The sequence below is a fragment of the Capricornis sumatraensis genome, chromosome 21, assembly GCF_032405125.1.
Source record: "Capricornis sumatraensis isolate serow.1 chromosome 21, serow.2, whole genome shotgun sequence".
In the NCBI taxonomy this organism is placed as follows: Eukaryota; Metazoa; Chordata; class Mammalia; order Artiodactyla; family Bovidae; genus Capricornis; species Capricornis sumatraensis.
Window position 1 is genome coordinate 35576650 of NC_091089.1, and position 14568 is coordinate 35591217.

The window sequence follows — 14568 nt, forward strand, 5'->3', positions numbered from 1 at the left end:
CTCTTCCCTTTAATATGATTTTATTAATTACAGACTTTTATTTATTACCACTTCTTGTCCTGTGGGCTAAAATCTGAATCCACTTCAACACTGAGGTCAAAACCACATTGGCCACGTCTTTGACTTCATTTACATGCATAAACGTCTTGGGCAAATAGGAAACGGCTGTGGTCCACCCTCTCTTCCATCAAATGCCAGTGACCCCTCAACTCTGTTTTTGGCCACTATGGCTTCTGATAGAGCACATCAGGTTGAACTTGGGCCCCAATTTTTTTCTGATGACTAATGACGTTCAGCCCTTCATATGCTTATTGGCCACTCATATACCCACTTTTATGAAGTGTTTATTGTATGCTTATTGACCATTCATACATCCACTTTCTGTGAAGTGGATATTCAAACCATTTGCAATTGTATTAAGTTATTTGTCTTTTTATTACTGAGTTGTGGGAGTTCTTTATACATCCTGGATACCAACCAATCTTCAGATTGATGTTTTGGGAATATTTTCTCCCCATTCATGTCTTGCCTATTCATTTTCTGCAGTGCCTTTTGTGAGCAGAAGTTTTTCATTTTGATGAAGTCTAATTTGTTTATTTTTCATGGTTATTGTTTTCAGTGACCTAAGGAAACTTTGCTCATCCTCTGAATCATAAGGATTATCTCCTATATTTTTCCCTAAAGCTTAAAGTTTTACCTTTATTTTGGGTCTGATCCATATCAATTTAGTTTTTTGTGTATGTTTGAGATGAATGGTCAAAGTTAACCTTTTCCCCGTATAAAATTCAGTTACTCCAGAACCATTTGTTGAAAGGACTTTCTCTTCTCTCCCCACCTCCTGCCATTAGATTGCCTCGGTACTTTTATCAAAAATAAAATGTCCATTGTGGACATAAAATGACCCAGGTCTGGGCCTGCTTCTGTGCTTTCTGTTGCGCAATGCTGATCTATGCTTCCAGCCTTATGTCACTAGCAGTGTTTCAGTTACTGTAGCTTTACAGTTAATCTTGAAGTACGATAAGTTCTCCAGTTTTATCTAGTTTCTTCAAGACAACTTTGAATATTCTAGGTCATTTACATAACCATATAAATGTTAATCCACATGTCAACGTCTTTATAAAAAATAAAAAAGAACTTCCATTAACTTCATACAGCAATTTGGGGAAAACTGATATCTTAATACTACTGAGTCTTCTAGTCCATAAATATGTTACATTTTTCTATTTTATTTAGTTTTTTCTAGATTTCTCTCAGCAAAGCTTTTTAGCTTTAACAGAGAGGTCTTACATGTCTTTGGCTAAATTTGTTCCTGAGCATTTTATGGTTTTTAATACTATTTTTAATCAAATTTTAATTTCATCTTCCTATTGTTTGCTACTAGTATATATAAATACAATTAGTTTTTCTGTACTGTCATTGTACCCTACAATATTATGAAATTCGCTTACTGGTGCTGGTAATTGTCTTGTATATTCTTAGGCTTTTTTACATAAACAATCGTGTCATCTCCAAATAGAAACAGTTCTACTAGTTCTGCTTCTTCCTTTCTGACCTTAATACTTTTTTCCCCTCGTCTTATGCAGTGGTTGGGTCCTCCAGGACTCTGTCACAAGAATCCTTTCTTGTTCCCAACCTCTAGAAGGAAAGAGTTCAGTACTTCATCACTAACATGACGTCCATTATAGGGTTTTCATAAATATCCTTCATTAAATTTCAGACCGTCCAGGGCACCTGCAGCTTTTATGTGCACGCAAATCAATAGAAGGTCCTGTAATACAAAGCTTTAACAAGATCCTGGGATCTTCCACTTATTCACAAAGCCCAATGACTCATTGCAAACCTATGGTGCATATTTACTTGTATTTAATTAACTGTGATGACAGATGATATAAAATGTGTGGAGAGGGAGACATGCAGAGAATGGTGGGTCTCTCTGAGGGTGTGTATCCCTCAGTTCAGTTCAGTTCAGTCGCTCAGTCGTGTCTGACTCTTTGCGACCCCATGAATTGCAGCACTCCAGGCCTCCCTGTCCCTCACCAACTCCCGGAGTTCACTCAGACTCACATCCATCGAGTCAATGATGTCATCCAGCCATCTCATCCTCGGTCGTCCCCTTCTCCTCCTGCTCCCAATCCCTCCCAGCATCAGAGTCTTTTCCAATGAGTCAACTCTTCGCATGAGGTGGCCAAAGTACTGGAGTTTCAGCTTTAGCATCAGTCCTTCCAAAGAAATCCCAGGGCTGATCTCCTTCAGAATGGACTGGTTGGATCTCCTTGCAGTCCAAGGGACTCTCAAGAGTCTTCTCCAACACCACAGTTCAAAAGCATCAGTTCTTCGGTGCTCAGCCTTCTTCACAGTCCAACTCTCACATCCATACATGACCACAGGAAAAACCATAGCCTTAACTAGATGAACCTTAGTCAGCAAAGTAATGTCTCTGCTTTTGAATATGCTATCTAGGTTGCTCATATCCCTGGTTCCATACAAATAGGTACCTCATGTAAATTGCCTCTTTAATGGCAACATTAACAAAATACCATTCTAAAAGCAAACAAGACAGAATATAGACTAAATTCATGAACATTTTACACAATTTTTAATGAATATCTTGAGGCAGATATACATATACCCTCCTCTGCTATATACACCTCTTAGCTAAATTCCAGTGAACCCAATCATTCTACAGAAGGGATGAAGAATCAGTTCTTATTTGGTTTCAATGTCAATGGCAGACATCATTAACTGATCATGACATACTTCCTCTAGACTCAGAATCCATTTGAAAATGGGATTTAAAGTCAGCATGGAAATTGATACGAATTTGTCCTATCTCAGAGCCTTTCTACTATAACATGGATAGCAGTCAAGATGAGAGGAATTCTCCCCTCCAATTAGGCAAAGGCCCAAAAATCCAGTCAACAGAGTTTGGGCAAATATCCCTCAGTCCATTTTCCCTACAATCTCTAAATTACATCCAGCTAAGCAGGCTTTCTATGTACAAAAGTGGAGAAAGGGTGTCAGAAAATCCTTTCGATTGCATATCACTTTCTTGACATCATTTTATTTATTTTTATTTTTAAAATTTCTTATAAATGTCTTTTTAAAATATTTTTATATATTATATATTATTTACTTATTTATTTTTGGCTGTGCTGGGTCTTTGTTGCTGTATGGGCTTTTTTCTAGTTGCAGTGAGCCAGGGCTACACTCCAGCTATGGTGCGCAGGCTTCTCATTGCAGTGGCTTCTCCTGTGGAGTATGGGCTCTGGGGCACACGAGCATCAGTAGTTGCAGCTCACAGGCTCTACAGCACAGGCTCTATAGTTGTGGTACACAGGATTAATTGCTCTGTGGCACATGCATTATCTTTCTGGACTAGGAATCAATCCCATCTCTCCTGCACTGGCAGGCGGATTCTTTACCACTGAGCCACCAGGGAAGCTGGTGATATTGTTTTAGGGTAGGGCTTCCTCAATGTTCATTTCCTAGGCTGACTTAAATAGTGCCTTACCTGACAGTTAATGCAGACCCCTCCACCTGCATAGAGGCCTTGGATATTCAAGCTTGCCTGCTGCCTCTCCACATCCGGATCATAGTAACAGTCGGTGGAGTGTCCATGGCAGTTGCATGCTAAGGAAAGAGTATTCTAAGTTAGTACTGCATCGTGACTATGAGAGCCTCAGTAAATCCCCGCTCCCTCTGCTCTGAGAGGATTACTGCCCACTGAACTACAAGAAAGTCCATTCTGGAACACCATGGATACCCTGAGTGGAAAATTCTAGAGACTTTTACACAAAGATCAGCCTACAACCATATGCAATTTATACTTTCTTTTGTTTGATATTAATTGGGAGAAAGTTTCTCTTTTCAAAAAAATAAGATATGTCATTACAACAAATTAAGATAAATCAACATGCCAAGGAGATCAAACCAGTCAATCCTAAAGGAAATCAACCCTGAATATTCATTGGAAGGACTGGTGCTGAAGCTGAAGCTCCAATACTCTGGCCACCTAATGCAAAGAGCTGACTCACTGGAAGACCCTGATGCTGGGAAAGATCGAAGGCAGGAGGAAAAGGGGATGACAGAGGAGATGGTTGGATGGCATTACTGACTCAATGACATGAGTTTGAGCAAGCTGCAGGAGACGGTGATGGACAGGGAAGCCTGGTATGTTGCAGCTCATGGAGTCATATGGGTCATAAAGACTGAACTACAACAACAGGCCAGTTAAGCTGCACAAAGTGAATATTACTACTACTCCTACCGCCAAGAATAACCGAGTTCCTGATACACTATGGAAAGCATTACATGCATTATCTTATTTTATATACATAATAACTTTCTAGGGGAGGTATGATGATGTCCATAGCCCAGATGGGGACGCTGAGGCTTAGAGAGGTTAAGGAAGTATTCATTCACAGAGTTCACAAGTCAGACAGGCAGAATCCTGACTTGTCTTTCTGTGACTCCAAAACCTATTCTCTCAGTCAACATTCTAAGCCTTTCATCTCAGCTTTATCTATAATAGTGATTAAATGGAAGTAATCTTGACATCTAACCACAGGGAAATGGCTAAGCAAACAACAGTATATTTGCTTGACTGAGTTCTATGAAGTCAAGCACTGCTCATGTTTCATTTGTAATAGAGCATGGTACCCTGCACACAGTAAGGACTCAACAAAACAAACACTTTTTAGATACACTTGACTCAAGAATGATTATACCATGTGCCATCACAAAGTATGTCAAAGAGTTTTTAATGATACGGGAAAATATTTTTAAATACTAAGTGAAAAAGATCCAGATATAAAATTGTATAAAATAATATACTCTTGAGCATTTAAAGTGTGTATGAAAAAATACTAGAATACCTAACAAAATATTAATAGTGGATCTCTTAGGGTAATGAAAGTATTAATGATTTTACTCTAAGAAATAATTTCCAAATTATTTACAATTAATATATGATACTTATAAAATTAGAAAATATAGTTTAAACCCATTTAGGATTTTCATCATTGCCAAGATGAAAAAGATTTAACACAAGTAAAATTCTTCTTGTCTCTTAGGTAGAATATATATTCACTACATTCCACCTAGACTGAATTTTCTATCTTTCCAGGGATTTGTATATTTTAATCAAGTTCTCAGATAAATCTATTAGGGAAGAAGATTGAGTTAGAATTCCAAATTAACCTGTTTTTTTAAGTCTCTATTGAATATGTTACAGCACTGCTTCTGTGTGTTGTTTTGGTTTTTTGGCCCTGAGGAATGCAGATCTTAGCTCCCCAACCAGGAATCCAACTCACAGCCCCCTGCATTGGAAGGTGAAGTTCTAACCATTGGACAATCAGGGAAGTCCCCAGTTAATCCTGTTTCTAAGAGCTTGAACATTTTCTTATTTTCATTTCCTCAGTGGTGCCATGATTTTTTTTAGGCATTTCTATTTACTACATCAGTTATTTCTTCAGAGGTCTTTATTTTGAATTACAGTAACTCACATGGAATTTAGACAGCATCTAACAAATATCTTACTAGGTCTGATTTCCACATGCAGTCTGTAATTTTTAATCATTTTGGCAAGTGTAAGAAAGTTAAAAACTTATTAAAGGAAATTATTTAAAAGTCATCAAACATGTTGGAGTAAGCATGTCATTCACTGAGGGGTTCCATTAGTCTGGAAAACAAATCATATGACCAGTGTTGGAGTTTACGTGATAACATTTACTCAATCAAACTATTTTAAACCAGCATCTGAAAGTGTTGAAAGAAACGATCCTTGATTATTACTTTTCCCTCTTTTTGGCCTTATTATCTAGGGATAAGAAGTAGGGATTCAATGAAAAGGAACCTGTTAGCTTTGACTATCAAGTTAGAATGGCCATCCAGGTAACACCCTGGACCTAGAGATCACCTGAGCATTCCCCCAGACAGCATCCATACCTTCCAACAAGGCTAGCATCTCTCAAATCTCGCTTGGGACTTCTCACCAGAAATGCATTCTAAGTAATTCTGCTGGTTACAGAAATCACAGTCATATTTCTTAACAGTTACAAGAATTTTTTGGCCAAAATGCTTTCTTACCCATCTAGTTAAAACAACAACAACAACAAAGTGAAAGTGTTAGTCACTCAGTTGTGTCCAACTCTTTGGGACCCCATGGCCTGTAGCCCACCAGGCTCCTCTGTCCATGGAATTCTCCAGGCAAGAATACTGGAGTATGTTGCCATGCCCTCCTCCAGGAGGGGATCTTCCTGAATCAAGGATTGAACCTGGGTCTCCTGCATTGCAGGCAGATTCTTTACTGTCTGAGCCACCATGGAAGCCCCCTAGTTCAACAAACCTGGATCCAAACACCTTTTGGTCATTTCATAAAAGCAAATTCATCTTCAAATGCTAAGAATATTCAGGAAAAAATAAGCCACAATCTCCAAAGTCAATAACGACAAGTTAAAAAATGTTTCTAGCAAGTGGAATAAATATGTGAATTTCTAAGAAGATGGATTTAAAAGAAAATCTTTAGTTGGCTCTCATACGGCTTGTTTGTTAAAATAACACTTTTTTTTTTTTTTTTTGCTTTATATTGTGCCCGTAATTAAAAGCAGCCTCTAGCCTTTCTTCCTTTCTTCCCTGGTCCCCTCCACCCTACATCCCCCTCAGTCCTATTCCCATCAATCTCACCACCTTCTCTGGACGTCGGTCCTCAAAAAAATCAGGATTCCAATCCAGTGTCACATCCTAAGAAGCTGTAAGGGTTTAAAATTTAATAGTGGCTGCATCGCATTTTAGATTGCTAAAAAGAGAGGCCAATTGCCAAAGCACTCTGCCCAATCTTTGCATACAGTGAATGTTTAATATACATTTATATTAATGGTCATTACTGTTGCTATTTTTGTTCACATATTTCTATCTGAATTTAGAGTGGGGCACTTCTACCTCCAGTCGGTGAGTTACTCATTGGGATAGATAGTTCCGACTCCCGAGATTGACATGATCCTGCCCTGTTCACGAGCACAGGAAAAACACTGCCCTCAGTCCTTAGGCAGGCTTCCCAGGTGGCACTAGAAGAACCTGCCTGCCAATGGAGACGTAAGAGACGTGGGTTCGATCCCTGGGTTGGGAAGATTCCTTGGAGGAGGGCATGGCAACCCACTCCAATATACTTGCCTGGGAAATCCCATGAACAGAGAAGCCTGGCGGGCTACAGTCCATAAGGTCGCACAGAGTTGGACACAACTGAAGCAACTGAGCACGCATGCATTCAGTCCTCAGGCAGAAATGAGGGAGGGGGGTCATGGGCGGGGCCTTGCGCCCCAGGGTCCCTCCTCCAGGGCTCACCTTCACACTCATTGCTCTGCTTCCCCGTGGCGGGCCGCCAACGCCTCTGACTGTACCCCGCGCAACAGCGATCACACGTCTCCCCGCAAGTATTGTGCTGGCATTCACACCGAAACCTGGGCATATGACAAAGCACATCTATTACTGAAAAGCTGTTGTTTTTTTAAATTGAAGATCAGCTGCTCCCATGTGAAAAAGTGAGTCATCATGGTCACCTATGGTACCACTGCGTGACTATGAGAACAAAGCACTTTGCATATGTTATTTCAAGTCCTTCCATCCTGTTTATTAACTCCACTTTACAGGTGGTGACACTAATATCCAGAGATATTTAAATATTTGCCAAAACTCAGGAGATGGTCAACAGAGAGCCAGATTTCAAACTGAAGTTTGTCTGACTTCAAACTCCCAGCTCTTCTCTACCACCTTATATAATGATAGATCGACACAGGAGCAAGTGCTGAGGGTACTGAGGTGTGCGGAGTATCAACATCTTCACGAAAATCTAGAGTCACCTGTGAGATGGGTCAGATTTCTTACTTTCAGCCTGGTGTCTGGCCCAGAGGTACAAAGAATGCAGGAGACAGTCACTCACAACATCTCAGAGGACCCTGCTTGAAGGGTCCAGCTCCAAAAAACAGCTCCATCACTGGGCCACAGCTCAGATTACTCAGCAAGGCAATGGGGTAAACACAAAAAATCTATTTCAAAGAACTATTTTGTTGTTTTTCAATTGCTAAGTCGTGTCCAACTCTTTGTGACCCCATGGATGCAGCCTACCAGGGCTCCTCAGTCCATGGAATTCTCCAGGCAAGAGTACTGCAGTGGGTTGCCATTTCCATCTCCAGGGGATCTTCCCGACCCAGGGATCAAACCCAGGTCTCCCACAGTTAGACGCTTTACCATCTGACCCACCAGGGAAGCTTGTGACTCCATAGAATGCAGCATTCCAGGCTTTTCTGTCCTCCACTATCTCCCGGAGTTTGCTCAAATTCACATCCATTGAGTTGTTGATGTCATCCAACCATCTCACCCTCTGTCACTCTCTTCTACTCCTGCCCTCAATCTTTCCCAGCATCAGGGTCTTTTCCAATGACTCGGCTCTTTGCATCAGGTGGCCAAACTATTGGAGCTTCAGTTTCAGCATCAGTCCTTCTGAAGGAGGAAACAGACAGAACAGGCTCCATCTTGAAAGCAGGATTCCATCCTGGAACAGACTGTGGACTTTGAGCTATAAGCCCAGTATCTATGGAAATGACATACCAACTGGAAAAGCAGACCCCTCCGGATGGAAGAGCCCCAGGGCTCATACCTAGACACTCCGTTGCCTAAAAGAATATCCTAATTATCTGTGTAACCAAATAGAATCATAAATTCTATTAAGCTTATTGGGGTATGACCACAGGCCTACTGATAGTTGTCCACTGTTAACGACCTAGGCTTAAGGCATACGAATCACAGGTTTAAGGCATACAAATCACAGGTTAACTTTGATTGTATCTTTCCTTTGTTCAGACCAGTTTCAGAGAATTTGGGGAGGTGGGTTTGAGTGCGTACACTTAGGGTATATAAGGTTTCACAGAAACTGGTCGGGGTCTTTGGCCAAGAGGAGACTCTGCCTTGGGCCCGCTGCTGTAATAAACTGCATTCCACTATCTGCACTGTCCTTCTGAGTGGCTACAACACTTCCAATGAACATTCAGGGTTGAATTGACTGGTTTGCTCTCCTTGCAGTCCAAGAGACTCTCAAGCGTCTTCTCCAGCACCACAATTTGAAAGCATCAGTTCTTTGGTGCTCAGCCTTCTTTATGATGCAACTTTCACATCCATCCATGATTACTGGAAAAACCATAGCTTTGACTATACGAAACTTTGTTGGCAAAGGGGTGTGTTGTCTGCTTTTTTTTTTTTAATGTCTCTGCTTTTTAATACGCTGTCTAGGTTTGTCATAGCTTTTCCACTATAGACGTGCCTTAAAATGTTTCTAGGCTTAAATGAAATAGCTATAGTCATGGCACTGAATTAGAACTCCAAGCTCTGAGCTTCCATTCATCTGTGCTTGAAACAGTATTCAAAACAGAGTCTAAGAAAATTCTTGGCTGTGCCCGTGGGGATCCCATTAATCTTTCCTAGGGGAGATGGGAATGTTACTCTCCTAAGAAAAGGCATCATCCTTCTCCCAACTCAGCTGCCTGTTAAAGCAGATGGACACAGATTTAACTGGCAGCACAGAACACCTGGAGTCCAAATGGGTTTTGGTTAGAGATGCTCTTTCAGCTCATTGCCAATGAGAAATTTGCTTAAGCTGGACTGAACAAATATTTAGGGCAAACTGCTTAAAGAACATACAGTCTTATTATTCTTTTTGTTTTCTTTTTCTGGTATTGTGAAGTCCAACTACTCTCTCTTTTTTTTAAAAAAAAATACGTATTTGCTTTTGGCAGCAGTGGGTCTTCACTGTCGTGTGCAGGCTTTTCTCTAGTGCTGGCGGGCGGGGGCTCCTCTTCATTGCAGTGCTCAGGCTTCTCATTGCAGTGGCTTCTCTTGGTGAAGCTCCCAGGCTCTAGAGTGCAGGCTCAGCAGCCGAGATGCTCAGGCTTAGTTGCTCCTCGGCACGTGGAATCTTCTCTGACCAGGGATCAAACCTGTGTCCCCTGCATTGGCAGGCGGATTCTTTACCATTGGACCACCAGCAGAGTGCCCGACTGCTCTTATAGGGAGATCCATATTGAGTACAGAAAAAGAAGAGAGAGCTGGGAACCTGTCTGAATCATATTGCCACCCCCAAATAATTGCTTTTGCTGATTCTCTCTCAGCCCAGGCTGATGACTGATGTAGAAAATTTATCCCTGTACCTGTTGGAAGGATGTTACTGAATATGTTGTTGACTGGAGAATCCCCTTCATGACCATTCCATCCACCTCCAGGTAGACATCTCATCTGGCCCCAGTGTCAACATTCACCTTCTCCTATACTACTGATACTTTTTAGATTATGATCATAGTGAAATATGAAACTGCGCAGGTTTCCCTTTTTGAGTTGACTGCTAGGAAGCTCAGAATTAAACCCATGATCCTTCCACGTTTCTGGACATCAAAGTCAGCCTTGTATTCACGCTTAATTAAAGTCCTCTTTAGCCTTGCCACGAGTTCTACTTGATTGCTGATTGCCCAGCCATGGCTCCCTCCATTAGGTCATTGAATCACCTTGAACATAAGACTTTTTCTATTCATAGAGGCCTCTGTGAATCATCTGTGCAGGTCAGCCTGTTGGACAGAAGCCAATCAGCAGACAGGGAGGCAAGGCAGTTGTGCTAATGTAGACCAGTGGCTCTCTGAGCCTTTCACTGAGGGACAGAGAGATATTTTGTCCAATGACACACACCGGGAGCAATTCACTGCGGAGTACAGAACCCCTGCAGGTCTGCCAAGGCCACAGAGCCAGCAGCTCATCCAAACGGGAAGCTCAGCCTCTCTCCAATGACTTCTCTCCCCTCCCACAGGGCACCACTGTATCTCAGGCTCAGAGACCTACAGTGAACTCTTTTCTCCTCTTCCAACTCCGGACTTCCCTGATCCGGCTTCTAGTGCCTGAGGGCCCAACTGTTTAGGAGGTTACATGGCAGGGATATTTAATCATTAATAAGCAAACCCTTACTGATTAAGGACTGGTCAGTTGATAGATTCACAGTGCTATTTCAGAGAGTACCACCTGATCCCTGAAAGGGGGCTGATAGCATTAGAGATTGTTTCAAGTTGGGCACAAGGGCATCACCAACTTACCACGTACACTGGTAGCTGGCACCTCTGCCCAAACCTGTATCTAGGCCTTAGCATTGTGTAGCCATGCACAAACTTGAACTTGACTAACAGTAAAATGTACCCCTGGTAAATGCTGCTATGGGGAATTGAACAATTTAAAACACTGAGAGACAAACATTACTATATCTAGCATCTGGTCATTTCTAGCCCTTCAGAGTATCCTTCTAGAAGTGATAATGTGAGTGCATACAATTGCAGAGAGACACAGGTTTGATCTCTTGATTGGGAAGATCCCCTGGAGGAGGAAATGGCAACCCACTCCAGTCTTCTTGCCTGAAAAATCCCATGGACAGAGGAGCCGGGTGGGCTACAGTCCATGGGGTCACAAAGAGCTGGACACGACCGAGCACACCTGGCCACACTTACACACATGCTGCAGAGCAGCACACGCAACATCCATACACTGCAGAACACAACATTAGAGATACACGCATCTTGTTATACGTGAAATATGCCCAGAGTTACACTGATGTTCATAGCAGAATTATTCATGACAGATAAAAGGTGGCAGTGACCTGTGTCCATCAACAGACGAAGGGGTCAGCAAAATGCAGTGTATACATAATGAAACACTATTCAGTCTTAAAAAGGAAGGAAATTCTGACACATGCTACGAGGACATCATACTAAGTGAAATAAACCAGTCACAAAGAGACAATATTGTGTCTTCTATGAGACACTCAGAGTAGACAAATTCATAGAGACAGAAAGTAGAACGGTGTTGCCAGGGGCTGTGAGAGGACAGAATGCAGCGGTGTGTAAAGAGCCTCAGTTCTGCAAGGTGAAGAGAGTTCTGGAGGTTGGCTGCACAACTGTGAATGTATTGAACACCAATGAACTTAAACCGCCCCCACTTAAGAATGGCTAAGATGGTAAACTTTATATGTATTGTACCACAGTTTTAAAGATGAAAAAGGATTTGAAAACATACATCCGGGATGACAAACATTTCTCCTGTCAATTGCACTCAATTGTGTGTGGCTGCCTGGGGCACCGTCTGGAGCAGGGGTGGGAAAGGGGGTGTTGGGATGGAGAGGAGACACACACATCATCTTCGTGTTGATGTTGAAACATTCCTGTCGAGGGAAGGAACTTAGAAGTATTTAATAGGATGCCAACACCACTGAAACAATTAGACATTCATAGAAAGCTAAAAAAATCTACACAAGGTACTCACAGTTTTTCAGGATTGTTTGCATTGCATACTTCAGCATGGCCGTTGCAAACACACCGCCCACCGATGCTGATATCCTTTATGCTGTAATAATACTATAGAGCAGAAAACAGAACCTGTCAGTTTTACTAAGCCCCGACACAGACTTTACTAATGTTTAACGCACACCTGTACTGACCCTCTTCCCTTCCATCCTGTCTCCTAAGCCTCCCTCAGCACAAAAGGGAGCCATGTTTGGATGTACCTTTTCTTGCAAAAGAAATACATTCCCCAATCAAATGTAATAGCACCCTGCTGAATCTGTCCATTTTAAAAAATAAAATACCCTGGCAGTCCAGTGCTTAAGACTCCGTGCAGCCAATACAAGGGACGTGGGTTCAATCCCTGGTCGTGGAACTAAGATCTCACATGCCATGTGGTCAAAAGACAAAAAATAAAAAATAAAAATAGATAAATAAAATGGTACAGCTGTCACAACTAACGAACTATACTTTTTAAATTATAAAAAATAATTGGGACTTCCCTGGCAGTCCAGTGGTTAAGACTCTGCCTTCCAATGCAGGGGACGTGGGTTCAATCCCAGGTCAGGGAACTAAGATCCCACATGCCATGTGGTCAAAAGACAAAAAAATTAAAATAAATGAAAAAAAATGGTATAGTTGTCATGACTAATGATCAAAACTTGTTACATTATTAAAAAAAATAACTGGAACTTCCCTGGTGGTCCAGTGGTTAAGCCTTCACCTTCCAATGCGGGGAGCACAGGTTTGATCCCTGATTGAAAAGCCAAAACATAAAACAGAAACAATACTGTAATGAATTTAGTAAAGACTTTAAAAATAGTCCACATTAAAAAAAAATCTTTAAAAATAAAACTGAACTTTGAAAAGTTTCTAAATAAATGCTTTAAATGCATGAAGAGAAATTACCTTGGAAAAGAAGCACACCCTTATAGCCTTTGGGAAAGGGGTTGCCTGCTTCCCAGCTTCTCTCTTTTTTTAAATGTAAAGCTGACTTCCACATAGTGCACAATATACTGCACATTATCTATTTACCAAAAATATAATTTCGTATCAAATATCTGGCACCAACTGTGTGCAGGTTCCAAGAAAGGAGAACAATATTCACCAAAATGGATTAGATACAGTGCTGAGACTGCCAGGGCCCACCAGCAGCTATGGACGTCCGCTTGCCTATGGCGGGCTGAATAAAGCCACAGGCGGAGGTTCAAGCTCCAAAAGGCCAGATAGCTACAGACCCAGCTGAGGCTCGCCCCCTAAACCAGTCCAGCCATGTGGGTGGCCATCTCACGGACAGGGCATGTCTCCAGCATGGCGAGGGTCTCTCCACTCATGATAATAGGTGGCACCAACTGCCAGCTCCCTTCCTTCCCTTGGCTGGAGATGCACAGGATTCAGTAAGGAATTCGGGGGTCGGGGGTGTAAATAATCTTTCTCACTGAGGTGATGTCACCAGCAAGAATATCTGTTAGGAAGTCTTTGAACGCACAAGGACAAGAGGTGCTTTGTATCTGTTAGCTGTCGCTGAGGTTAGTCATCCTAAACCTCCCTACTCACTCCAAGTTGGGGCTCTGTTCCCATCTCCTCACTAAAAGCTGTGCGGTGTCTTAGCTTCCTGGCCATGTCTTACTTAGTCTGAAGACATTAACAGCCCCTCTTCTCAATACAGATAAATGCAGCATTGGAGAGCTTTCTGAGACAAGTGCACACTCAGAAGCTTTCACCACAGAAGTTTCTCTCTGCACACGGGTTAGGGCAAGCAGTGGCCCGCCATCTGCCTTCACTCAGCTGCATACGCAATATGTGTAACAGAACAGCTGGTATTCTGGGCTCCTTGACTTAAAGAAGCAACCTAGACTGGGGGAAGGGGGGATTATATATGCAGTGCACGCCATAAAAAACTACTTGGTTCACTTGTACCATTCTTCCAGGTTCCACATATATGTGTTAATATTCAATATTTGTTTTCCTCTTTCTGACTTACTTCACTCTGCATGCCAAAGTCTAGACCCACCCACGTCTCTACAAATGACCCAATTTTTTTCCTTTTAATGGCTGAGTGATACCCCATTGTATACGTGTACCACATCTTCTTTATCCATTCATCTGCCCAGGGACTTTTGGAATACAGACTCCAATGTGGACACAGTGTGGGAACGGGAGGGTGGGAAGAATTTGGAGAGGAAGACTGACATATATACACTGCTGCTGT

The 14568-nt window shown here is 41.9% G+C and overlaps 1 protein-coding gene across 1 annotated transcript in view; it reads right to left on the minus strand.

The window, feature by feature from the left end:
• Positions 1-14568, minus strand: part of LOC138097474 (laminin subunit alpha-3-like) — a 173431-nt gene that overhangs the window by 94368 nt on the left and 64495 nt on the right. Inside the window, exons 8-11 of the mRNA XM_068993656.1 lie at positions 12340-12431; positions 11158-11163; positions 7342-7457; positions 3512-3630 (exon numbers count right to left, since the gene is read on the minus strand). Coding sequence (XP_068849757.1) covers positions 3512-3630; positions 7342-7457; positions 11158-11163; positions 12340-12431 — 333 coding nt within the window. The remainder of the gene's footprint in view (positions 1-3511; positions 3631-7341; positions 7458-11157; positions 11164-12339; positions 12432-14568) is intronic.